General features: G+C 40.9%; 1 protein-coding gene across 19 annotated transcripts in view; it reads left to right on the top strand.

Moving 5' to 3' along the window:
- The window catches only part of RBM47 (RNA binding motif protein 47), a 182,625-nt gene that overhangs the window by 128,536 nt on the left and 26,337 nt on the right, over positions 1-27,752 (top strand). For 13 of the 19 annotated variants that reach the window (XM_021101119.1, XM_003128939.6, XM_021101124.1 and 10 more), the window contains one exon: positions 11,407-11,530. In XM_021101119.1, coding sequence (XP_020956778.1) covers positions 11,407-11,530 — 124 coding nt within the window. Of the gene's footprint in view, positions 1-1,006; positions 2,408-9,974; positions 10,109-11,406; positions 11,531-27,752 lie in introns of those variants that run through there. The other 6 variants (XM_021101125.1, XM_021101128.1, XM_021101130.1 and 3 more) reach the window with 4 other exon arrangements.

The raw sequence follows: 27,752 nt of genomic DNA, 5'->3' as shown, positions 1-27,752 counted from the left end.
GTCAAAGGGATGACTTTTCCTTTTTCTGTGTACTTGTGTATATTGTGTGCACTTGTAACAACTTGTGTACATTGTTTTTGCAAAGATCGTAGATGTCTATGTGCCATATGCACACACATATATAATTATATATACACACATATATATATATAATTTGCTATATTCAAAGCAAAAACAGGGAGAAGTTGCTTATTTTTTGTTTAAGACAGGCTGTAATTGTAATTACTGATTTCAGGTATTCAGTGAAAACCGGCCCTGTCCTTACCATCTTGCTCTTAAAATTTATCATCTTGAGATGGTTTGTTTTCTGTGTTTTTTTTTTTCTTGGTAATGTTATAATACATCATATATCTTATAAATGATGTAAGTATTTATGCACATACACACACACACACTCACTCACTCATGTGTGCCCACACACTTGGCAAACACCCACTCATACACCAAACCTCCCAAGCAAAAATACTGCTTAAAACATGTCACACATCCAGGATTTATAAAAATTCTTAAATAATGTATTTAATTACTCTAACATAAAAGGCAGGTTTTCTGGTTCCCTCTTGTAGTCTAAAGTCAGAAGTTTTTTGGAAACAGTGCCTTAACGATGTTGAAAGATTGCTTCCGTTTTCCTTTTCAGAACCTAGCAATTTAGTTTTATATAATATTTACATGATTATAATCTTAAACTTGTTCTGGATTTTGACCCTTTACTAAGTAACCTGCTGATAATTTTTAGTCACAATTGATAGCTTTAGATTATTTCATTTGGGAGTAATAAAACTCTCCCTCTTTAAAAATACAGGTAGAGGAGTTCCTGTTGTGGCGCAGAAGAAATGAATCCTACTAGTATCCATGAGGTTGCAGGTTCAATCCCTGGCCTCACTCAGTGGGTTAAGAATCCAGTGTTGCCATGAGCTGTGGTGTAGATCGCAGAGGCGGCTTGGATATGATGTTGCTGTGGCTGTGGTGTAGGCTGGCAGCTATAGCTCCGATTGGACCCCTAGCTTGGGAACTCCCATATGTCGCTAGTACAGCCCTAAAAAGCAAAATAAATAAATAAATAAATAAATAAAAATTTTAAAAGGAAAATAAAGTAAATTTAAAAATACAGGAAGATAAACAGACTTAAAACTTTCTGTCACTCTGGCCTTTTTACTTCCCATCCTGGCTACTTAAAATTGCTACAGTTTATAGGATTTAACAAGGTTAGCAATTTCAGAATAACAACTCAGGAAAAGCCTGAGTCCACACTTTTGGAATGTTTGCTTTAGGAGGAGTTAGAGATTTCTTCCCCTCTTTGTCTGCTGTGGAGCTCCTGTTGATCCTGGTTCAGGTGGTCCCAGACATCACAGGTCAGCTTTCAGGAACCCTCTTGCAGTCCAGCTTCTGGTCCCTTCTCCTCTGATCTCCCAACTGCCTGAACAGACAACCTCAACCTCCAGAGAGGTTCCCTCTCTTCACTGCTTGGAAAGGAGTGTATTTACTCTGCTTAAGTGCTTCAGGTCCTCCTGATCCGTTGTTATGTACCAACTGGTTTTATTATCCATGAATCGTGTTTTACTGCTCCTTTTTCTTTCTCTGCCCGTTCTATTTTTCTCTGCTTCTTACCAGCAAATCCACTTCCAGCTCCAAACTGATAAAATAAAATGAGGGTTTAGTTCTTGTGTGATTTTTGCCTTTATCATTTTCCACCAGGCTTATCATAAACCCGATTGTCGGTAATGATTAGGAGAAAACATCAAACGTACTCACTCCACGTGACCTACCCCAGATACGGTTAAAGGAAAAACCCCAATATTTGCTAAAATGAGAACATTTCTAAGAAATCACAGTAACATTGTTTCGAGTACTTTGTATATGCCAGGAAGTTTTCTAAGCACATTATGTGTGTTCAGACATAAAATTGCTTAGAACTCAACACCCCAGGTGAAGTAAGAATTATGGTTCTTGTCTGCAGCAAGCAGAACCATATATAGGGCACCCATCTTGTTTCTAGGAAGGGGGATTTTAAAAATCACCTGTTTTCTTTTAGTCAGTATTGGTGTTTGAATAAAATAGGTCGGTTCAATTTCCATCTCTAAAATGTCAGAGGGCCTGTTTTCTTGGGTCTTCCCCAGATCCATTTGTTACAGTAGGTTTGCTGTAAAATTTTCAGGCCGCTGTTGAGCATTTTGTATCTGGTGATTTTAACACCACCCTTCTTTCCGTTCCACCCCCTCGAGTTCACTCCAGGTGCCCTTCGCAAATGACTCCCAAGGCATTTAAGTGGTCAAAGCGCATTGACCAATGAGGAGAGGTGTGCCCTGTGTTACAGAGTTACGCACTTCCTGGGATCAGGAGCGAAGTTTGCTTAAGCAAAGCTTTTGTTCCTAATAGCCTGTCGCATCCAGATTTCAAGACTGGAAAGGTAGGGGACACCTTATTTGTTGTAATTGGAGGAGAGAAGGAGATGGTTGTGTTTGGTTAAAGTAATTTAGACCAGGTCGAATAAATAAATGATCCATTTTGTTTTTCATTGAAGGCAAAAAAAAAAAAAAAAAAAAAAAGGAAATTTGTGAAAATTTCAAATGCTGCACCATTTGCTTTATCAGCAACACAACCAAAATTCTTAAATTAAGAACATTAAAAAAAAAAATCAGTTTGTCTAGCATCTCTTCATTTTAACACACTTGAAAAAACTAGGTGAAAAAAATCATGTTTTCATAGATTGCTGACATTTTAATCATGGGATAAAAAGCAGGGATTGGTCAGTAATGTTCATTATTTGCCAAAGTCGTTTCAGACTGAGTTGTTAGAGAAGAAATTTGCAATTTTTTAAGTGACAGGTGATGAGGAAAAATAAGAAATTAATGGAATTACGACTTCTACAGAAAGCGTAGTGATAATGACATTTCCTCTGAGAAAAATTCTGATCTAAGAAGACTCTTGTATAGATAAATTTTTTCATACCAATAGTAAAGTTTATGAAGTGGAATTATTTTAAGTGTAGGTTTATATGGTTTAAAGACAATAAATTACTTTCATTTTTATTAGAAGAAAAAGTTTAGTTATATTTTATGTGCTGTTTAGATTTGTTCTAATATTAACTCAAAGAAGCCAGAGATAAAGAATCTTTATTTTCTTGTTTCTACCTGGGAATGGAGCGATTCAGTTAGCATTTGAAGCTAATCTTGAAAAGAAAAATGCTCTTTATTATGAATAAAATAACAAGGATGTTATGACAAAACATGTATATAAAACATATACTCATTCATTAGCCTATATCTAATGTTTATTATCAGAAGCTAAGTTGGGGTTTAAAAAAATATATAGCTGGTTTCCCATAATTTCTTTTTTCCCCAGAGATGGCTTAACATGGGCTTGTATTTCATAAGAGAAATTAGATGAATATATTTGTTTAAATATATAACATGTAGGAGTTCCTATCGTGGCGCAGTGGAAATGAATCCAACTAAGAACAATGAGGTTGTGGTTTCAATCCCTGGCATCACTTTAGTGGGTTAAGGATCCGACGTTGCCGTGAACCATGGTGTAGGTCCCAGATGGACCTGGCATTGCTGTGGCCGTGGTGTAGCCGGCAACTGTAGCTCCAATTCAACCCCTAGCCCACGAACCTCCATATGCTGCTGGTTCGGCCCTAAAAAAAGCAAAAAAAGAAAAGAAAAATATAACATTAGAGATGGTACCATTTGGTTAAAAAAAAATTTTTTTTTTAATTTTAAGTGTTAAAAACTATTTTTGTCTAATATTTTAAGAGAATTTTTTAGTGCGCCTTATCACTAGGTATAAGTGCCCAATAATTTCTGTTACCTCAGATTCCCTCCCTTTTAAAAATTATTTTTACATACTCTTTTAAAAGATTTGCATCCTGAAATTTTCTACTTTTATTAGATTTGTTCGTAATGCCATTTTATGGGACGTTTACTCCCAAGAGCTCCCTCTCAAGTCTCCTGCTCTGGTTGACTCTTGGGGGCCGTGGAGGTGGATGGAGCATCAGTTGTGGGGTTAACTATTCACAGCAGAGCGTACTTGCTGGCCATCTTCTCTGGTCCAAATAAATGCTGTTTCTCCATTCCACGTTGAGGTTCAAAGGTTTAGACTAACTTCATAGATCAGAGGTCAGGCACGAATTGCTGCAATTTGTAGTTCAATTCTGCCGATATGACAGAATTTCACAGCTATGATGATTGCTTTTTCCACTTCTGCACACAGGCCAGGCCGGGCACTTAAGTGTAATTTGTACAAGTCAGCCCTTGGCACCCAAGTTTAATGAGTAACTAGCTGGTGCCTTGGGTTTCACTGGTACAAGGTGCACATTATAAAAAGGGTCAAATGTCAGTGCACAGAGACGGGGGTGGGGGGTGGGGTGGGGAAGGATATCTCCGTAACTACCACCTGTGAATCACACGTAAAGAATGAGTAGTTTGTGTCCCTTTGAAAATACTTTCTGTGGTGTGAATGTCAGTGCATCTGTTTTCCTTGCTACTGAAAGAGGTAGATAGTTTTGTTAAAGATGAGCAAGAAAGAAGGATCTGATGAGCGATTATTGACAGCCGTGGAAAGTGAAATTGCAGGCTCTGTTTACACCTCCGAGGTCTCTGATTTATTTCTTAAGTACATCCCCAAATGTGCCAGCTTTTCCAGAATCTAGGGAACAAATTGGTAACCAGGTATTTCTGAGCCCATGGTATTTATATCTAGCATTCTCTACTCTTCATCTAACCCCAGTCGAGAATATCTTTCGCCAAAGTTGAATGTTGAGACTTGACAAAAATTTCTTAGCTGTTGGGCCTTGACAATCCATGGGTTTGCCATTCACGGTTTTGACTTCTCAGACATGACTGTGAAGCTGCAACAGAAATACATATAGAGGAATTTGTCATTTTTGCTATAATACAAATTTTAATTATTCTGCTCTTTGGAGGAATCCAGCTGGTTCTACACCCCAGTCTGGAAGTGTGGAAAATTAAAATCTTCGACATAAATATCATGGGCTCAGAAATACCTGGTTACCAATTTGTTTCCTAGATTCTGGAAAAGCTGGCACATTTTTAAGAAGTTTTTTTAAGAAATCAGAGACCTCGGAGGTGTAAACAGAGCCTGCAATTTCACTTTCCACGGCTGTCAATATTCACTCATCAGATCCTTCTTTCTTGCTCATCCTTAACAAAACTATCTACCTCTTTCAGTAGCAAGGAAAACAGATGCACTGACATTCACACCACAGAAAGTATTTTCAGAGGGACACAAATTACTAATTCTTTACGTGTGATTCACAGATGGAACACAAGGCTAATTAGATAAGATGACCTGGGACTATTTTGGGTCCATTTCTTTTAATACCATGGGGAAATGTCTTTTTAAATTCCTCTGTTTCAAGTCCAGCACTCATGTATAGGCTAGTTTTTCTCTCTAATTTGCTGTTACACAGCGAAAGCTGTAAAAAAAAGATAAATCCAGGAATTCCGTGATGGCACAGCAGGTTAAGGATCTGGCATTGTCACTGCTGTGGCTTGGGTCACTGCCGTGGCATGGGTTCAGTCCTTGGCCCGGGGACTTCCACACACCTGCAGGCTCTGCCTCCCCCCCACCCCGCCCCAAAGTAAATCCAAACCGTTTGCTTAGCTTCGAGAGTTGTTATCATTCTACTCTTTGGTGAGAAACATTTGAGTTAAAAAAGAAAAAAAAACATAAATGATACCATGCCAGGAGGCTAAATTCTATCCCTGATGATTTTTTTTTTTTGGTCTTTTTGGCATTTTTTGGGCCACTCCTGGGGCATATGGAGGTTCCCAGGCTAGGGGTCTAATCGGAGCTGTAGCCACCAGCCTACGCCAGAGCCACAGCAACACGGGATCCAAAGCGTCTGCAACCTACACCACAGCTCACGGCAACGCCGGATCCTTAACCCACTGAGCAAGGGCAGGGATCAAACCCGCAACCTCATGGTTCCTAGTCAGATTCGTTAACCACTGCGCCACGATGGGAACTCTGATGTATATTATACTTAATAGAATTCATGCTTTCTAGCAATGCCAGAAATGAAAATCTTAAAAAGTGAATTTGTGAGTGTGTGTGTGGGAGGGTTCTATTTCTTCATTTTATTCTGATGGAACATAGAAATAGCATTTGAATAAAAACGTGATACTACCAATAAAAACATGTAAATTATGTCCTCAACCTTAAAAAGATAGTAACAATCTCTCACAGTAATTTAATTTAATTAGTGAAGTGCCTGCTGAGTGCTAGGATTGGGTTTGGGACCCTGGGGCTATGGTAGGAAGTCAGATCTAGATTCTGCCCCAGTCAAATTTACAACTGACTGGAGAATATGGCTGTTACACCAACTCTTGTAAGATTAAACCATATCACACTGCCAAATATTCTACCATTTTTGTGTCCCCAAATGGCAGTTTCCTAAGGTTCAACCTAGTGTTATGAGCAGTGCTGTGAGGCATCACGTGATGTCTCGGGAATGCATTTGGGGAGCTCTGGGGCTGACCTCTGAGGAGTCAAGTGTAAGGGTGAGAACAAGCTGGCTAGCGAGGGCCACTGGTGAGGGTTTAAAGCCCTGGGAACAGCAAGTATATGGGGGAAAGTGACATAAGATGAGGCGGGAGGAGGAGCCCCAGCCTTCCTTTTACCCCTTACTAAGGGTGTTGACTTTATTCTAAGGGCAGTGGCAGAGAGTGTAGAGGTCTAAGCAGGAGGGTGACATGATCAAATTGTGTGTTGTTAAAGGGTCACTTCGCCTGCCCTGAGAGCCAGGTTGATCGCAGCAGGCAAGACTGAATGAGACAAAGTCCGTTGGGAGGCTACTCCAGCCCGCCAAGCAGGAGCTGGTGGTTGGCAGTTTACCAGATGCTTCCAAATACAGTGTCTCACTTTATCCTTGTAACAGCTCGCACTGGTGGTGTTCATATCAGCATCTGTCTGTGTACTGGTGAGGCTGCTGAGGCCAGAAAGCTGAGGGGCATGCCCGTGGTTGAATGCCGCTAGTGGCAGAGTGAGAACCAGAATTCATTCCGTCATCAGACGCTTGCCCCGCTATCTCCTGCTAGCTTTAGGCCTATGTAGTAGTGTCCCTGGGTGTGGGCAGCGGGTTCTTTAGAAAGGATATGGGTTTTTTTGTTTGTTTGTTTGTTTTTTGCTTTTTAGGGCTGCACCCGAGGCATATGAAATTCCCAGGCTAGGGGTCAAATCAGAACTACAGCTGCCAGCCTGCATCACAGCCATAGCAACGTGGGATCTGAGCACCCTCTGCAACCTACACTACCACTCATGGCAATGCCAGATCCTTAACCCACTGAGCAAGGCCAGGGATTGAACCCGCATCCTCTGCTGAGGCACGGTGGGAACTCTAGGATTTGTTTTTAAGAAACAGAATTCTCATTTCTTGGTGGAGGGGTGAAAGTGAGGAAGTTATTTTTAGCCTAGGTTTATGAGAGAGTTGAGAGAAGCAGAACGTGATATGGATCCTGATGTTAGACTGGAATACCTTTGGAAAAAAATACGTTTGTTAATTTCACACATTTATTTTTATGCCCTGCCTCCTTCCAAAGAATAGATTTGAACAGCTTTCAAAAATACATATGGTAGGAATTCCCATTGTGGTGCAGAGGAAATGACTCTGAGGTTGCAGGTTCAATCCCTGGCCTTGCTCAGTGGGTTAAGGATCCGGCGTTGCTGTGAGCTGTGGTGTAGGTCACATATGCAGTTTGGATCTGATGTTGCTGTGAGCTGTGGTGTAGGTCACATATGCAGTTTGGATCTGATGTTGCTGTGGCTGTGGTGTAGGCCAGTGGTTACAGCTCCGATTAGACCGCTAGCCTGGGAACCTCCATATGCCATGGGGGTGGCCCTAAAAAGACCAAAAAAAAAAAGAGAGAGAGAGAGAGGTAGACAAAATAAAGAAGAGAGGCAAGAAAATCAGGGTAGGCAAATTAAGATGATGCCGCAGGCATCATAAGTTCAACCAATGTTTGCCTGCAGAGCCCACTATTTGTTGAAGAGGGACCTATGAGTAACTCTTAAGATTCACATGCCCTCGGAGTTCCCGTCGTGGCGCAGTGGTTAACGAATCCGACTAGGAACCATGAGGTTGCGGGTTCGGTCCCTGCCCTTGCTCAGTGGGTTAACGATCCGGCGTTGCCGTGAGCTGTGGTGTAGGTTGCAGACACGGCTCGGATCCCGTGTTGCTGTGGCTCTGGCGTAGGCCGGCGGCTACAGCTCCGATTAGACCCCTAGCCTGGGAACCTCCATATGCCGCGGGAGCAGCCCAAAAAATGACAAAAAGACAAAAAAAAAAAAAAGATTCACATGCCCTCAAAAATAAAAGCAAGTCAGAATAGCTTTTTCTTCTAAGGGAATCTAAGAAAATGTCCCCATGTGGTCTTCCTAAAGACTCCGTGATATAATGGACAATCTTCACACCTTTTTCATAGCACAAGGAGTGGGCGAGGGGTTGGAGTAAATTTATTAACCTAGTTTTGTCTGGAAATCATTTCCTTCCTCTAAGAACTTCCCCATAAATCCTAAGTAACTTTCAATAGGACCGTTTCCTCCGCAGTAAAGTGGAGGATTTGTACTGGAGATGGACATCTCATCTCCAATGGGGGGTACCCAATACTGTGTCAGGAGTGTGAAGCCACATGAAAAAAGTGGCATGTGGGTTTTGCCAGAAGATTTTTATGACCAAACAATATAAACATTTTTATGAAATGTGTTGTGTTTGGAGTCATTCTAGAAAATCAGATTTTTCTGGAAACAGCTGACCCTAAGTTTTATTTTGAGGAAAATGTCCTCTTACTTGAATAGTCATGGGAGACACATCAACAATCCTTTCCTTCATTAAGATTTAGCACAAAACTATATAAAACCTGTAATTTCATTTATATATTAATAATTTGCTTCCAGTTCATAGAGTTTACATGTCTATTACCATGATTATTTTTCAAAGGGGAAAATTTGCCGTTATAGAGAGAAAACTTACAATTCTGCACAAATTATATGTGCCAGGAATGGTGCTTTATAAATATTTTCTCTGTTCTCCATACAGTCCTGCAAGGAATTAGCTCCATTTTATGGATGTGGAGACTGAGGCTCAGAAAAGTTGAATAAAATTTGTCTGGATTCATTTAGCTAGGAAATGAAGCATGCAGGTGTCTACATTTTATTCTGTTGCCTTGACAGTAAATTTCAGAGTACACCTTGTTAACTTGCACATTTATTTTTATTTATCAACACGGTGATGTTGATCATTAAATATTATCCAGGATGTGGCATTTGGGAAATTTTCCTCACAGATGAGGGTGAGGATTATATGCTTTGAGGTGTTCAGAATTTAATAGCTATGACTCTATGATTTATTTGAGGGTGTGGATTTTTTTTTCTCCAAAGATCATTGATAATAAGAATTCAAATCAGTTCATGGTTTAGTTTTGTTTTTTGTTTTCTTTTTACAGCCGCATCTGCAGCATATGGAGGTTCCCAGGCTAGGGGTCAAATTGGAGCTGTAGTTACCAGCCCACCCCACAGCCACAGCAACGCAGGATCCGATCCACATCTGCGACCTACCCCACAGCTCATGGCAACGCTACTGAGCAAGGCCAGGGGTCGAACCCACGTCCTGATGGATACTAGTCAGGCTCGTTACTTCTGAGCCACGAGGGGAACTTCCTCATGGTTTAGTTTTATTGCTTGTGTTCCCATAAAGTTATGGATCCCATTGAATGCCTTGCCAGTCATTGCACTATAAAGATAGTTATGGTAAAATAAATTTGGAGCTGTTACTGACTTTAGAGGCCATTCAATTGTCAGGTTCCAAATTGTGCTCTGTAGTCCTAAAGATTCTAAAGTGTCCCCACCCGTCCCCAGTGGACGAGGAGCAGAATGGGTGGGGATGTCTTGCCGTATATCCTCTACCTCCAGTTAGCCAGCTCCTATTCTGTCAGTTTATTTGTTTCTTCACCTAGGTAACGATTTGGTGGAAGAAAGGATGCTACGCCCCCAAAAAAGGAAGCAAAACAAATATTAAAAAAACAGTTTGAAAACCATTGGTGATCCAACTCTTGTATTGTTTCAAGAGAGCAAACTTTGGCCCAGCCAGGTAAAATGATTTGCCTAAGAACACAGAACAATGATTTGCCTAAGAACACGGAACACAGAGCTAGGGTTTTAGTCCTAGCTCTTCTTAATCCTGAAAGAGCTAGGATTAAAACCCCAGTCTTCTAGGGGCTCCCAGTCTGGTGCTGTAGCATCTGTGCCATATTGAATTGTGGCAGTCGCCTGGATCTTCAGATAGCTTCATGAGGGCTCTTCGTAGTTAGGAAAGAATATTCTTGAAGTTTGGCATATTGCATTTCCAGATGTGAAATAAAAATTAAAGTTCTGGGCATAGGATATATTTTATTTGTTTTGTTTTGTTTTTGTCTTTTGCCTATTTCTTTGGGCCGCACCCGTGGCATATGGAGGTTCCCAGGCTAGGGGTCAAATCGGAGCTGTAGCTGTCGGCCTACGCCAGAGCCACAGCGATGCGGGATCCAAGCCGCATCTGTGACCTACACCACAGCTCACGGCAACGCCGGATCTTTTAACCCACTGAGCAAGGGCGGGACCGAACCCGCAACCTTATGGTTCCTAGTTGGATTCGTTAACCACTGCACCACGATGGGAACTCTTTTTTGTTTGTTTGTTTTGTTTTGTTTTGGATATATTTTAACATCTCATCCAGAATACCTTATCTTGCACTTGTTAATTTGAATGTTTTCTGTATCATGACTTATAAGATTATCCTAGGACCCCAAGTCCTATTTTTTGCAGCATTCCATGCAAAGAACTCCTCAGAAGAGCCTTAACTACATAGTTTAGGGCCAGAGTAGCAAGTTACTTTTATACCAACTGGCAGTGATTGGCTGGAGTGCTTGTTTCAGTGGTTTCTGAGACCCTCTCTGGATTCAGCAGAAAAGAATGTGATGATCCAGCGTGATGTGTGACATAACCCCCCAAACTGGGGGTTGGGGGTGAGGGGTCCATGAGCCAGTTAGTATCGTCTCCGTAAAGGGCACCACTTCTTGTTTTTGTGGATCTGTAAGCATAAAATAAAGCGTCATCTGTATTTGTTCCTAAACATCGTGTTATTCCTCTTGGAATCAGGGTGAGGAGGAGGGCCCTAAATAAGACGAGGGGAAAATAAAACAAATGGAAGAATGTGGACATGTTCTTATTACTGTTCGCTGTTTCTTCAAGGATATGAGGAGGAACGAAGGGTTGCATTTCTTGGCTTGTAGAGAACATGATAGAATAGTGGTAGTTCATTTTTTGAAGAGAATGGCTCCAAATTCATCATGCATATATGAAAATTATATTGAAATAGAAAACATTCCCAGCATTTTTTTCCTCCCTTAGGATTTGCCTCAAAGAGCACTCCAAAATTTGAACTGAGAAATCCCAAGGAAGCTGCCTGGATTTCCCTGTATATTCTTATTCTACATCGTGAAAAGGACCAGACGAATCAAATTGGTGGCTTTTGGTGAGTATACTCACTGGTGTCCTTTTCTTCTTCACTTAAGGAAAACCTCACATTTCCATTCTTGTCACCCAAGATATCTGCTGTATAAGCAATGAGGACCTGGTGCATAAACATGGGGCAACATTAGTGTTAATTCAGTGTGATAAGTCATTTTGAACCAACGGTGTAAATCCTTATTTCTTTGTTCAGTTTGTATCTTTGTGGCCCAAGAGGAAGAACTGCTGCTGCTGATATGTGAGCATCTTAGGAACAGAGTTAATAACTGCGTATTGTTTATAAATCTGTCTCCCTCACCATCCCCCACCCCCCAAAAGGACAAAATATTTCAGCCAGCTGTCTTTTGAAATTTTGGATGCAAGGAAGCCTCCTTTGTACAAGCCAGAACAATCCTTAGGTTTCTTGAACAATCCCTTAGGGCTTCTCTCATTTCTGTTGCTTCCCTTGTCGTATAAGGTAGAAATAATTGTCATGTCAGACTCTCCAGATCATGGCAATCCAGTGAATGACAACACATGCAAATGCACTTTGGCAACTATGTAATTCTCCGTGGGTGGGTGATCATTCTGTGTGTGCTGTGGCAGGGATGGGGAACAGGTGAGAAAGAGACTTCTTGTGTCAGCTTCACCCAGAACGGTGGACATCCGGGCCTCCCAGTGGCAGCCTTAGCCCTCACTGAGCTTCTAAGGCAGATGGAGCAGATCCCGTTTTTTAGGACGTGGCTGCTGCAGTCTGTGATCACTGAACAGTGTCCTGACCTTCCTCTTCCCTGCCAAGTCCATTTTCATATCCTCTAGGCTGGGTTCTGCATTTAGTCCCCTGAATTCAGGTACTCAGAGAGCTAAAGTTGTTTTTAATTATATATATATATATATTTTTTTTTTTTCTTTCTCTAAAAGCATATCACTGAGTTCCCGTTGTGGTCCAGTGATAATGAACCCATGAGGATTTGGGTTTGATCCCTGGCCTTGCTCAGGGGGTTAAGGATTTGGTGTTGCTGTGAGCTGTCGTGTAGGTTGCAGATGCAGCTCAGATCCCATGTTGCTGTGGTTGGGGTGTAGGCCAGCAGCTGCAGCTCCAATTCAACCCCTAGCCTGGGAACTTTCCATATGCCAAGGGTGCAGCTCTAAAAAGCAAGCAAACAAAGAACAAAAAAATAAAAAATAAAAGTATGTTCATTAAAGGAAACGTGGAAATTAAAGAATATTCTAAAATTACTTATAATCCCACAAGTCAAAGATAACCACAGCTAACATAGTATATTTATTCCTTGTTAGTTTTTAGAAATGTTTCATATATATCCTAAAATATTACTTAACAAGGTTAACGCAGTTGAGAATATGAAATAAGTATTCTAGCCTACAACTACGCTGTGATTTTTACAGCCATTTCCATACTGTTGAATGCCATGTTTGTTACATGACATAAAAATACATACTGGGAATTGTCTTCATGGCTCAGTGGTTAACAAACCCAACTAAGATCCATGAGGATGCAGGTTTGATCCCTGGCCTCACTCAATGGGTTAAGGATCTGGCATTGCCATGAGCTGTGGTAGGTCACAGGCGAGGCTTGGATCCTGTGTTGCTGTGGCTGTGGCATAGGTCAGCAGCTGTAGCTCCGATTCAACCCCTAGCCTGGGAACTTCCTACCATATGCTGCAGGTGTGGCTCTAAAAAGCAAAAAAAAAGAACTATTTTTAATGACTGAAGCTCTAGATGTTGTCAGGCTATCCTCCAGAAACGTACTAAATTTACACTTGTCCTCCCATCTATCCCCACCCATTATATATGACAGCGTTTCCTTGCTCACATGTACAGATCAAATTCTTTTACCTTAAGAAGTTTTTTTTGTTGTTGTTTTTTTTTTTTTTTCTTTTTTTTTTTTTTTTTTTTTTTTTTTTGTATTTTGTCTTTTTAGGGCTGCACTCGCAGCATATGGAGATTCCCAGGCTAGGGGTCTAATCGGAGCTGTAGCTGCCGGCCTACACCACAGCCACAGCAACCCCAGATCCAAGCTACATCTGCAACCTACACCACAGCTCTTGGCAATGCTGGATCCTTAACCCACTGAGCAAGGGCAGGGATCGAACCCACAACCTCATGGTTCCTAGTTGGATTCGTTTCCACTGCACCGCAACATTCCTATTGTTGTGGAAATTTCACCACTATCCACCTCCCGGGCTTTCTCATCTTCCCAAACTGAAACTTTGTACCCATTAAACAATAAATAATTGCCCCTTCCCCCTCCTCTCAGCTCCTGGCAACCGCCATTCTACTTCTATCTCCATAAATTTGACTATTCCAGATATCTCATAAAAATGGAATTAGAAGTTTTTTGTCCTTTTGGGTCTGAAATGTTTCACTTAGCACAGTGTCTTGATGGTTCATCCAAGTTGTACCATGTATCAGAATTTCCTTCCTTTTTAAGGGTAAGTAATATTGTATTTTTTATATATACCAAATTTTGTTTATCCATGCATGCATTAAAGAACATCCACCTTTGGGCTATGTGAATAATACTCCTGGGATCATGGGTGTACAAACGTCTGTTTCAATCCCCGTTCAATTCTTTTGAGTATATACCCAGTGGTAGAATTGTTGGATCATATGATATTTCTATGTTTAAGTTTTTGAGGAGCCACCATACTGTTTTCCACAGCAGCTGCACCATTTTATGCTCCCACCACGGGTTCCAATGTCTCCACTTGCACTTATTTCTATTTTGTTTTCTAAATACTAGACATCCTACTGGTATGAGTGGCATATCATTGTGGTTTTCTTTTTTTTTTAAGTTTCAGGACTTCCTAATTTATTTATTTATTTATTTAGTCTTTTTGCCTTTTCTAGGGCCGCTCCCGTGGCATATGGAGGTTCCCAGGCTAGGGGTCTAATTGGAGCTGTAGCCACTGGCCTACGCCAGAGCCACAGCGATGCGGGATCCGAGCCGCATCCGTGACCTACACCACAGCTCACAGCAACGCCGGATCGTTTAACCCACTGAGCGAGGCCAGGGATCGAACCCACAACCTCATGGTTCCTAGTCGGATTCGTTAACCACTGCGCCACAACGGGAACTCCTCATTGTGGTTTTGATTTGCCTCTTCCTAATGACTAGTGATGTTGAGCATTTTATGCTTGTTAGCTCTTTGTGTAATCATCTTTGGAGAATTGCCTCTTTAGCTCTTTGTCCATGTTTAAATCGGTTGGTTTGCTTTGTTGTTGTTGCATTGTAGGAGTTCTTTATATATCCTGGAAATTCATTGCTTATTATTTTGAAAAATTATTTTCTATTCCATGGTTGCCTTTTCACTCTGCTAATAGTGTCCTTTGAGTCACAAAGGTTTTCGTTTTGATGTAGCCCAGTATATATTTTTCCTTCTATTGCCTGTGCTTTTGGTGTCATGCCCAAGAAATCAGGGCCAAATCCAGGGTCATGAAGCCTTTCCTCTGTATTTTCTTCTAACAGTGTTATGGTTTTAGCCCTTACATTTAGGCCTTTGATCTTTTGTTAATCAGTTTTTGTATATAGTGTATGGTACAGGCCATTCTTTTTTTTTTTTTTTTGGTCTTTTTGCCATTTTCTTGGGCTGCTCCCACGGTATATGGAGGTTCCCAGGCCAGGGGTCTAATCAGAGCTATAGCCACCAGACTACACCAGAGCCACAGCAACGCAGAATCCGAGCCTCGTCTGCAACCTACACCACAGCTCACGGCAACGCCGGATCCTTAACCCACTGAGCAAGGCCAGGGATCAAACCCTCAACCTCATGGTTCCTAGTTGGATTTGTTAACCACTGAGCCACGACGAGAACTCCCAGAATTCTTTTTAAAGAGGTACTTTTCAATCCCAGCACATCGCAGTGAAGATGTGGGTTAAGCAAATGGCACACATATTCACGCATATGCTCATCCTCACTTTTCTCCCCAGTGTAGGCTTCGGTGGTTTCCCAGCAGACAGGTGAGAGAAAGCTGAAGCAGTTGGGGAACTAACAGCTCTGCTGGCTCAGCTCTCGTAACTAGGATACAGCAGTGAGGCGGTGGCTGGGATCAGCAAGCATTTCGATATAAACATGCTCCATGAAATCCTCAACAAAAGAACAGCAGGGGTAGACGCGTTTCAGGCTGAGAAGAAAAAGGAGTGTGTATGTGTCTGTGTGTGTTATGTGTGTACATAGATTTGGCAGCAGAGGGGAAGAGGGAGGTCACTCCCCACTGAATGTGACTGTGAATTGTGTGCTACAGCAAATATTTATTTGTGTTTGAACAAAAATTAATTTCTCTCTCTGTTGCTTTAGAGAAACCAAACTAGATCAGCCACAGTTATGTGGGCAAACTCTGTTTCCAAAACAGATACCCTGTTTCTGTTTTATGGTGGACAGAACCTAAATGGACTTACAATGCACAAGGTGAAGGTCTGCTTAGCCTTCATGTGCAGAATCTTGAGAAGGAGAAACTGCCAGACCAAGCAAGCTGCCTCACCTAGTATCACCTGGAGCAAGGGTCTGCCCAGTCCTGGCTGCTCTGACAGCCTTGGAGATAATAAGTGTCCCACTAACATGACTCGTGGTTGCAGGATTCTGTACATGAGTTAGAATCTCAACATCAGAACCTGGTATTGGCATTTGGGCATCCAAATCTCAAATAAATCAGGCTTCAGGACCTATGGGAAACAAAACTGTGACTTCGTCCATCCTCTAGTGGTTTTCATGACGCCGTAGGTCCTCGTCTTCTCTTTGCCAAAAAGGCAATTGGGAGAAAAAAAAAAGAAAAAACCAAGCCTATTGAGTTTTCCAGGTGGGATAAGCCACGCTTTCTAAAAACAATTTACAAGACTAGTATACTATATTTCCCTTGAAGCATTAAAGTCATTTCACACTTTCTTAACTCAAAGAATATCCCGCTGTGGGACCGGGAATAAATGACTGGCTTAAATCAGGGGTGTTTTTACTGGAATATTTCAATTGAAATATTAACTCCAAGTGCACACAATGAAAGTACAGACTGCGTGAGATGCGAACAGCAATTATGTCTCCAACAATAGTCCCGGGAGTTTAATGAACCTGAAAAAGCTTTAGCTTCCTGACTCCTGTACATTTCATTCTAAATGTCCTAGCTTCAGTAAAACTCTGGAGATAGATCTTCTGTTCATTTCTATCCTTAAATATCAGTCTATATTTCATGTGTTTCTTTAACTAAGAGTTCCACTTTCTGTGTAACTTTTATTGTCTAAGCTTTTATATCCATTTCTAACTAACTTTAACTGCCCAGTTAAATTATAGAGACTGGGAAAACTGGTTCTCTTAACCCCTCCACTCTCTCTTCTCCTCTTTCTTTTAATAAATATCTTTCCTCACAACAGAGTCACTTCCCCCATCCCCCAAAACCTGCAAACTCTAACTGGATAAAAATTGGAAGTTTAGCATTTAAGTAATTTGTAATTGACAAACTCTCTTCCCTTCCCTAGTTTAAAACCATATATTACTACATTTTGTTCAAGTGATGAATAGGTGGTAAAAAGGTAGAGGTAGTGTGTGTGTGTGTGTGTGTGTGTGTTATTTAAATAAGGACTAAAACAAATAACTAGTCAGACAGTAGCATTGCTCTATTCCTATTATGTTACTCTGGGATACTTATTAACCAAGGTAATTACATTTGAAAATCAGGGATATTAAATGAGCGTGTAAGATGGGAAAGAGGAAAAAAATAAGAAAAGGAAAAGATGAAATAAATAAGAATAGGAGGGAAAGAGGGCAGGCAGTAGTAATTTTTTTTTCCCCGACTAAGACCAGGGGTCCCAGTGCTGCTTCCTCACCTTTTCCCCTCTGAACAAGAGGTTGCCTGCCTGTGTGGCAAGACAGAAAATTGAGTGACATTATTGGATGGAGAAACGTGGAGATTTCCTATGTAGACGGGGTGAACTTCTGTATTATATTCAGCATCAGATTAGTTTGTGGGTTCTCTTCCATGTCATCAAGACCCGCAATCACATGGTAGAAAACTGCCCAGGAGCAGAGAGAAATACCCAGGGAGCAAAGGACTCTATCCCAGTGTGTGAGCCCCAGCGTTGTAACACCCAGCCTTTCAAAGTACCTGCACATAAAAGAGGCTTTGGAAACTGCCCTCATGGTTTGTGCCTGTTTCCTTGTGACATCAGTCACTACCAAATTCCTGAGGTGATAGAGTAGAAGCTAAGCATATTGGTTCACGCAAAAAAAAAAAAAAAAGTTCTGCAGCTGTCTGCCCAGTGCCTGCTTAACCAAGAAAGTTCTAGGGAGCTTTTGATACAGTCCATCAGTGGTTGGTGGGGCTTTCCGCCTTGACGCCGCTGATGCCTGAGTTGTGTGTTAGCAGTGCCAGTTCCTGCACCAAAGCTGACCTGTCCAGTCTTTAGTGAGCTCCTTCTGGTCATGCAGACAGACTGGACAATACTTGATATGGCTATTTGTATACAGCTCTACATGCAGGTAAGCCACAAAAATTAATATATAAATAGAAAAAATGTGCAAAGCAGTTTTCTCGTAGTTATATATAATATTGAAATTCTTGGTGTAGCGTTATCCTACCATGTTTCTTATAAAAGACAGTGCTCATTCATTTGTTCTTTGATTCATTTATTCCTTTATTGAGACATTTCTTTAGTCAGTGCTAGGCACGCAGGATACCAAAGTGGAAATAACCTAAGGTATCTAAAATCACTTCATTATATAAAGTTTTACTTTTTCTGTTTTTAAGGGATCTCTATCAGATGGCCCCATTTCTTTAAAAAAATTTTTTATTATTAAAGTGTAGTTGATTTACGCTATTGTGACAATTTCTGCTGTACAACCAAAGTGACTCAGATATATATAGATATATATATATACACACACACACATACACATTCTTTTTTAATATTATTTTTCATCATGGTCTATCCCAGGAGACTGGGTTTATTTCCCTGTGCCATATAGTAGGACCTTGTTGTCTGTCCATTCTAAATGTAATAGTTTGATGTAAATGTATTACAGTAGGACCTTGTTGTCTGTCCATTCTAAATGTAATAGTTTAATTGTTGTAAATGTAATTACAGTAGGACCTTGTTGTCTGTCCATTCTAAATGTAATAGTTTGCATCTACTGACCCCAAATTCCCAGTCCCCACTCCCCCCACCTCCCCCAACCCCACGCCTGGGCAACTACAAGTCCGTTCTCTCTGTCTGTGAGTCTGTTCCTATTTTGGAGACAGGTTCATTTGTGCCATATTTTAGATTCCACATATAAGTGATGTCATACAGTATTTGTCTTTCTCTTTATGACTTACTTCATATCATTTTGTATGATAATCTCTAGTTGCATCTTTTTTACGGCTAAGTAGTAGTCCATTGTATACATGCAACACAACTTCTTAATCCAGTCATCTCCTATGGACTTTTACATTGCTCCTATGTCTTGGCTATTGTGAGTAGTGCTGTTATGAACACCGAGGTACATGTGTCATTTTTAATTATAGTTTTGTCTGGATATATGCCCAGGAGTAGGTTTGCTGGATCATGTGGTAATTCTGTTTTTAGTTTTCTGAGGAACCTCCATACTATTTTCCATAGTAGTTATACCAATTTACATTCCCACCAACTGTGTAGGAGGGTTCCCTTTTTTTCACACCTTATCCAGCATTTATTATTTGTAGACTTATTTAATGATGGCCATTCTGACCTGTGTGAGGTGGTTTCTCAATGTAGTTTTGATTTGCATTTTTCTAATATTTAGTGATATTGAGCATCTTTTCATGTGCCTACTGATGGCAATCCCCTTCTTATAATAAAGAAAAACTACTAAGTATTAGGGTTTAATTTTAGCCATACTTTTGCTAGAAGGACCTGTTCTTTAAACTATCATTTTCATTTCTCACTATATGCAAGATTATAATAATAAGCCAGAAGTTTCCATTGTGGCTCATTTGGTTAAGAACCCGACAATATCCATGAGGATATGCATTTGATCCCTGGCCTTGCTCTGTGGGTTAAGGATCTGGAATTGCCTCAGGTTGCGGCATAGATCGCAAATGTGGCTCAGATCTGGCGTTGCTGTGCTGTGGTGTAGGCCGGCAGCTGCAGCTCCGAATCACCCCCAAGCCTGGGAACCTCCGTATGCCTCAGGAGCAGCCGTAAAAAGGAAGAGGAAAAAAAAGATCCTTAAAGTGAGAGGTTCCATTCCATTTGTCTATATCTAAGGAGTGTCTGAAGTGGTTTCTAGTAAAAATATTTGCATACACAAGGTAGTGAAAACAACAATAAAGATGTCTAAACTTAACTCTGCAAAACATGATGTGTTGTATAACTTCCACTATTTGGCAGTGAAAGCACATCAGTTCTTTAGGAGAGAAAAGTTTCCCTGCACTAAATGTTAGGGAAATTTTTCAAGTTGATCATCATCTTTTTTTATCTTTTTTGAGGGCTGCAGAAGTTCCCAGGCTAGGGGTCAAATCAGTGCTGAATGTAAAAGTAAAGTAATAGGAAAAATCCATCAAGGTGGCCTCTAAGGTTTCATTTCGCTGTAACATCTGCAGTTTATAAGTAGTAGTTAAAATAGCAAAGGCAGAGGACCCCCAAAGCAAAGGAATGGTCAGGGGCCTTTACAGACAGATTTGTCGACTCCCATCAAACTAGAATTTTAAAGTGATAGTTTCTACAGATGAGTTATGTCTAACCACCAGTTGCCCCCCAAACACACACTAGTACTGCTCCAGAATTTTAATCAGATTTTCAAACTTTGGAACACACCAAATAGGTTTAAGGAGTAAATAAGTTCTCCTTAATAATAATAAGACAGACATCACCAGAGGAAGAACAAAGCTAGAAAGCTGGTAAAAAGTATATTTAATGTACATTTAATGAATAAAAAGAAAATTTTATTTATTTATTTATTTATTTATTTATTTATTTTGTCTTTTGTCAGGCCACACCCTCAGCATATGGAGGTTTCCAGGCTAGGGGTCTAATCGGAGCTGTAGCTGCTGGCCTACACCACAGCCACAGCAATGCAGGATCCAAGCCACATCTGTGACCTGCACCACAGATCACGGCAACGCCAGATCCTTAACCCACTGAGCGAGGCCAGGGATCGAACCACAACCTCATGGTTCCTAGTCGGATTGTCTCTACTGTGCCATGTCGGGAACTCTGAAAATATAATTGTAAAGTTGCATTTTAATGCTTAATGTCTTTACTTCCCACTAGAAAGTTTACTTTTATATTTTTCTCACAAAGGGCCTATTCTATTATAGTCATATTTGAAAATATTTTTAAGTTCAAAAATACTGCACGTTCAACTTAAACATCTAAAAAAAAAAAAAGGAATTCATGGCTTATTCAATGTTGAGAATATTTCTGGCTAAATGCTATTTCTCTGTAATTCTTGCCTGGAGATATCTGTCAATGAAATAAAAGAACATCAGCATTAAACAAGATCTGGCTTTTTTCCGTGGTAGCATTGTTGCATAGTCAGAACTGAAATGACTTATGTTAACCAAACAAAATCAGAAGATCACACCTAACCGAAGCTAATGTTTGACTATGTCACTCCATTTCAGAGTCTTCGTTTCAGAACAAGCAATTTGGCATTTTTCTTATAAAGTGATCTATGATATTTGTATACACTACTCTGTGACACAAGTTACCATGCCATTCTGTATAGAATGGCATGGTAATAACAGGCCATACTATTACTATATAACTAACTGCTACTTGCAAATATAATTTAAAATTAGGGTGAGGGGACAGTATTTACAAATCATTATAAAGGCTGTGTAAGCTTATATTCACTTTTTAAATCAGTTTTGGCATAAATTCAAGAAACTAAGCAAATGAAAAATACTCCTTACACACAAATTATAGAATTTTAAAAGCTATATATGTCTGGATCTCTGTCCAGATTTTCTTTTGTCTTGAATATAAATGAACTCTATTGTCAAATAGAAGTTAGAGGCTATCAACCCAAAGATAAGGCGCCTTTCTTTTTTTTTTTTTTTTTTTCTTTTTGTCTTTTTGCCTTTTCTAGGGCTGCTCCCGTGGCATATGGAAGTTCCCAGACTAGGGGTCTAATTGGAGCTGTAGCCACTGGCCTACCCAGAGCCACAGCAACACAGAATCCAAGCCGTGTCTTCAACCTACACCAAAGCTCACGGTGACACCGGATCCTTAACCCACTGAGTGAGGCCAGGGATTGAACCAACAGCCTCATGGTTCCTAGTCGGATTCGTTAACCACTGAGCCATGATGGGAACTCCCAAAGCTGCTTTCCTAAGTTGTCATTCCAGTTTTATCACTGTCTAATTTGAGATTAAGTACATGATCATCCAGTTTCTCCATCAAGAAAATGGGGCTGAGGAGTTCCCGTTGCGGCACAGCGGAAACGAATCCGACTAGCATCCATGAAGATGCAGGTTCAATACCTGGCCTCACTCAGTGGGTTAAGGATCCGGCGTTGGCATGAGCTGTGGAGTGTAGATCGCAGACTTGTCTTGGATCTCGAGTTACTGTGGCTGTGGTATAGGCTGGCAGCTGCAGCTCTGATTCAACCCCTAGCCTGGGAACTTCCATATGCCATGGGTGTGGCCCTTAAAAAAAAAATACACACACACATATATATACACACACACGCATATATAATATAAATATATATATATATATAATATAAAAGTGTTAACTATCTTTTTTAAAGATAGAGGTACTATCTTTAAAAAAAAATAGATATAAAGGCATTCCCATTGTGGCACCACAGAATCAAATCCGACAGTTCAATACCTGGCCTCCCTCAGTGGGTTAAGGATCCGGCGTTGGCATGAGCTGTGGTGTAGGTTCCAGACGCGGTGGGGATCCTGCATTGCTGTGGCTGTGGCTGTGGTGTAGGCCGGGGGCTACAGCTCGGATTAGACCCCTAGCCTGGGAACCTCCATATGCCGCGGTTGCAGCCCTAAAAAGACAAAAGTCTAAATAAATAAATAAATAAATAACCAATCTCTATTATAAATCCCTTTGCAAATTAAAAAATATTTTTATAATAAAAATAACCATCCATGAAACTACCAGTTCATATATTCAAATGCTAGCACATAAAGTTTTTCTGTGAATGTTATTCCTAGGTCACTTTCTTAAACTTGCAGAGGTAATTTTGATCTATCATAGTTAAGAAAAATATTTCCTACTACCTTTAGTGGTAGACACAAAGCATTAGTGTAGGTATACTAAGTAGTAATAAAAAGAATATAATACTTACACAATTGAACAAATATCAAACAGAACTTTTTTTTTTTTTTTTTTTTGGCGTAATCATTAGTTTTAAAAATGCACCATGGAGTTCTCTTGCGGCACAGTGGGTTGGGGAATCCGGTGTTGTGGCTGTGGTGGCTCAGGTTGCTGCTGTGGTGCAGGTTCGATCCCTGACCCAGGAACTTCTGCACACCACAGGTGAAGCCAAAAAAAAAGCATTATTATAACCACATATATCACATATACAGTTTCTTAAAGCACTTTCCTGTGTAAATATAGATATAGAAATTTCCTTCTGGTTTTCCACAAAACACTGGGAGTAAATTTCCTCAGACTCTTTAGCTTTTAAACTTATCTCGTTGGAGTTCCCTTTGTGGCTCAGTGGTTCAAGAACCTGACTAGGATCCGTGAGGATTTGGGTTCGATCCCTGGCCTTGCTTAATGGGTTAAGGATCCAGCATTGCCACAAGCTGTGGTGTAGGTCACAGATGCAGCTTGGATCCCAAGTTGCTGTGGCTGTGGCAGCTTTAGCTCCAATTTCACCCCTAGCCTGAGAACTTCATATGCCACGAGTGTGGCTCTAAAAAGGAAAAAAAAAAAAAATTAAATACAAAATAAAATAAATTATATTGTTAAACAGGAAATTTGTGAATGTGGCTATGTATAGTTCTCTACAAAGAGAACATCTTTGAAAAACACCTATTTTCCCAACTGAAATAGTAATAATTTAAAAATTAAGTAGTGTATAATGTAAAATAGTAAAGTTAATTTGAGCATTTAACATAGCCAAGGCCTTTTCTAAGTGCTTTATATGCATTATCTCATTTAACCTTCACAACACCATTATAAATGGTGAAACTGAGGCCAAGGGAGATTAAATGCCTGGTCTGATGGCACTTGTTTCTCAGGTGGTAGAGCCAGGATATGAAGCCAGGCAGTCTGACTCCAGAGCACTGGTGGATAACCACCATCCCCACTGCCACACCATAATCCCACAGTCTCAGTTAAACATTTGCATTATGTGAATTCTAATCCTTAAACATTTCCATTTAAGAATTTAATTCAGGGAGTTCTCATCATGGCGTGGCGGAAACGAATCCAACTAGGAACCATGAGGTTGCCGGTTCGATCCCTGGCCTTGCTCAGTGGGTTAAGCATCCGGTGTTGCCATGAGCTGTGGTGAAGGTCGCAGACAAGACTCAGCTCTGGCATTGCTGTGGCTGTGGTGCAGACCTGCAGCTACAGCTCCGATTAGACCCCTAGCCTGGGAACCTTCATATGCTGTGGTTGTGGCCCTAAAAAGACCAGAAAAAAAAAAATTAATTCCATCGATTTTTTTATTTTAAGGCTAAAAAACAGAATTTGAACTTATTAACTTTATAAAGGGCCAGAAATAGGCTCTGGAGCAGTTTGCTGAGCTCTCTGAAGAGGAGGGGGGTGGTTGAGAAGTGCAGTGAGGCATTTGGTAGAAAGGAATGGTCTTCTGTCAATCTTAGTGTGGATCTGTGCGTAGGTTCCTTCAACCTTATCACCCAGTGTCCATCTCTCACTGATGCTGGTTCTGTTCTGTTAACACTGGCTATAGCGGATTCTGCTATTACTAGGAAGATACCAATGAGAATACCGTGGTAGAAAGAGCTTGGGCTTTGTCATCAGCTGAACTTCAATTCTGAGTGGTCTCGGGTAAGTTAATTGATTGCTCTGAGCCACAAGCTCCTGATTTTATTTTATTTTATTTATTTTTGTCTCTTTGCCATTTCTTGAGCCGTTCCCGCGGCATATGGAGGTTCCCAGGCTAGGGGTCAAACCGGAGCTGTAGCTGCCGGCCCACGCCAGAGCCACAGTGATGCGGGATCTGAGCTGTGTCTGTGACCTACACCGCAGCTCACGGCGATGCCGGATCCTTAACCCACTGAACAAGGCCAGGGATCGAACCCACAACCTCATGGTTCCTAGTTGGATTTGTTAACCACTGAGCCACGACGGGAGCTCCCAAGCTCCTGATTTTAAAAAGGGGCAATAACTGCGAACATTAATCAAACCCATACTGGACACTGGGGTTTGTTCTAAGCACTCGGTGTATCTTATTTAACTTGCTCCCCACAGTGACGCCTTGAGATAGTGATTATTGTTACCACCAGTCTCATTTTGCAGATGAGGATAACAAGGAATGAAAACTTTGAAAACTTCACCAATGTCATACAGCTAGCAGTTAAAAAGCTTGGGCTCAAACTCAGGAAATCTGACCGTAGAGCAGGGAGGTAGAGGTCCTTTTGCTATAACGGGCAAGACAGTATGTATTTTAGGCTTTGTGGGCCATACTGTCGGTTGCATCAATTCTGCTTGGCCACTGTAGCTTGAAAATAGCCATAGACAATATGTAGACAAATGGGCATGGCTGTGTTTCAGCAAAACTTTATAAGAACAGCCACAGGGTTGAATTTGGCCCAGTGGTTGTGGTTTGCAAATCCTCTACTCTGGAGCCCACATTTTCACCTTTATCTCATAGGGATGTCATGAAAAATCAAACTTCCTTAAGGTGCCTTACATACATAAGTGCTCAAAAATGATAGCTATCATTAACTCAAGAATTTCCTTTTTTTTTTTTTTTCCTCGGTCTTTTTTTAGGTGCACACTCATGGTATATGGAGGTTCCCAGTCTAGGGGTCGAATTGGAGCTGCCACAGCCACAGCAATGCCAGATCCAAGCCTCGTTTGTGACCTACACCACAGTCCTTGGCAACGCTGGATCCTTAACCCATTGAGCGAGGCCAGGGATCGAACCTGCGTCCTCATGGATGCTAGTCAGATTTCTTTCCACTGAGCCATGATAGGAACTCCTAATTCAAGAATTTTTAAACTATGCATACTAGAGAGTATTTCTAGTCCATCTCTTCCCTCCAGGGCGAATTGCATTTAAGTCATCTATTCTCTTTTAGGTGTTCTCTTCTTAGCATATAAGTGAAATGCAGTTTCCCGCTCCCTTTCCAGCAATACTAGACATGCTGTGGAACTTGGTTCCCCTCTGAAATCATCTCACTGTGCCAAATGATGGCAGACAGCACAAGTCTGGCTTATATAGATGCTCAATAAAAGTTGATTTTGATTTTCATGATTTTCATTCATTCTATTACACCATCATTGGGCGTCATATCTGCAGTCATATAATATGTGGTAATGCAGTTTTTTTTTGTTTGTTTTTTGTTTGTTTTTTTTTTTTTGTCTTTTTGCCTTTTCTAGGGCTGCTTCCCATGGCATATGGAGGTTCCCAGGCTAGGGGTCGAATCAGAGCTGTAGCCACCGGCCTACACCACAGCCACAGCAACACGGGATCCAAGCCGAGTCTGCGACCTACACCACAGCTCACGGCAATGCTGGATCCTTAACCCACTGAGCAAGGCCAGGGATCGAACCCACAAGCTCATGGTTCCTAGTCGGATACGTTAACCGCTGCCCCACAGCGGGAACTCCCGTGGTAATGTAGTTTTAGGTGTGGAAGAATAGGGAGAGCTTCACTCTTGAAGAATTTCCATCTGTCTCTAAATATAATTAAACCCGGAATGTGGATTTTCAGTCCTCGTTCACCTGTTATAGCTGGATTACTCCTTGGATTCTGTTTTGACCCACAGTCCATTGTTGCTTGTATACTTTTACTAAGCCACTGTCATAGCTTTGGCACTCAAAATGTTTGTTGCAAGAACATATGTGACCTCCTAGGGTTAAATAATCTTATGTAGCTGCCCATCTTTGCTCATGATGTTTGCTCTGCTCTGTCTCCTCACCTTACTTCTTTGTCCATCTTGCTAGACGAGGAACCCCGAGGACTGCCGGAGTCACACTGTATTGACAAGCACTTAGCACGTCCTGGCATATAGCAAGTGTATTCAGTCAGTTCATCAGGAAGTGTTTGAATGAATGAATGAATGCGTGAGTGAGTGAATGAATGAAAGCATACACGAATACTGTTCAATTGTCTGTTTCACTAGATCATTGCGTTTTGGCTAAGGGGTACAGAGGTTGCTTTTAGTATCAGTGAAATGACTGTGTTCCAGAAGCACGTTTACAGTAATTGTTCACAGTGTCTTTAAAATAAAAACCTTGGAAACTTAAGTGAAGCTTTCTACTTAATTAGAAACCAGCAGTGATACCGGAAAAAGGTCTAAGTCTTAAAAACCAGATTGTCAGCGGTTTTCACATGTCCATGAAGCAGAGGGATCTGAATTTAAATGAAGCGCTTCCAAAGCTTGGCAGAGCCTTAGCCTGATTTCAAAAATGGTGTTTGTTTTGATTTGGGGAGAACCGTAGGGGGAAAACATGGTGTTTGTGTGACCTAGGCCTGTCGGTTTGCTGGGTAACAAATCAGCATGACGATAGAATCAATCTGATAGAGCTTTATGGTGGTACTTGTTTGCTCTGAAAAATTAAATTAGTAGGTTTTCAACTCAAATAAATGGGTAGTTTGGTATCAGAGAGACACTACTTTGGGCCTTCGAAAAATCCTGTGCATTTCTCAGTCTCGACAGCCTTCACAGAAAGTGCCAGATCAGGAAGCTGTGCCATTTGGGGAGTGTGGAGTATAAAGTAACTTCTCTTGTTTAATTAGTCCCTCCCATGTGTGGTATATAGTCTGTTTATAACTCCAAGATAGACTCCATCAGTTATCTCAGCAGGGAGCAATTTCGCACGTGTTCATGCGCACACACATACACACCCCAGAGACATTTTTGGTTATCATACATGCAGGGGGGTGGGCATGTAGAGTGTCCAGGGCAGCGATGTTAAAAAAAAGCATCCCACAGTGCACAGGACAGCCTGTCACAACAAAGAATTATCACACCCCAAATGGCAGTAGGGAACAAAATTGAGAAACTTTGGATTACATAATACCCAAGTGTCCTTTTTGTAGCTCAAATTCTGGGATTTTAGATTAGATTATGTACATGAAAGAACATTATAAATTGCAAGACACTGTATACAT

The sequence above is a fragment of the Sus scrofa genome, chromosome 8, assembly GCF_000003025.6.
Source record: "Sus scrofa isolate TJ Tabasco breed Duroc chromosome 8, Sscrofa11.1, whole genome shotgun sequence".
NCBI lineage: Eukaryota > Metazoa > Chordata > Mammalia > Artiodactyla > Suidae > Sus > Sus scrofa.
Note: the sequence above shows the minus strand (reverse complement) of the source record. Positions and strands in the feature narration are given on the sequence as shown.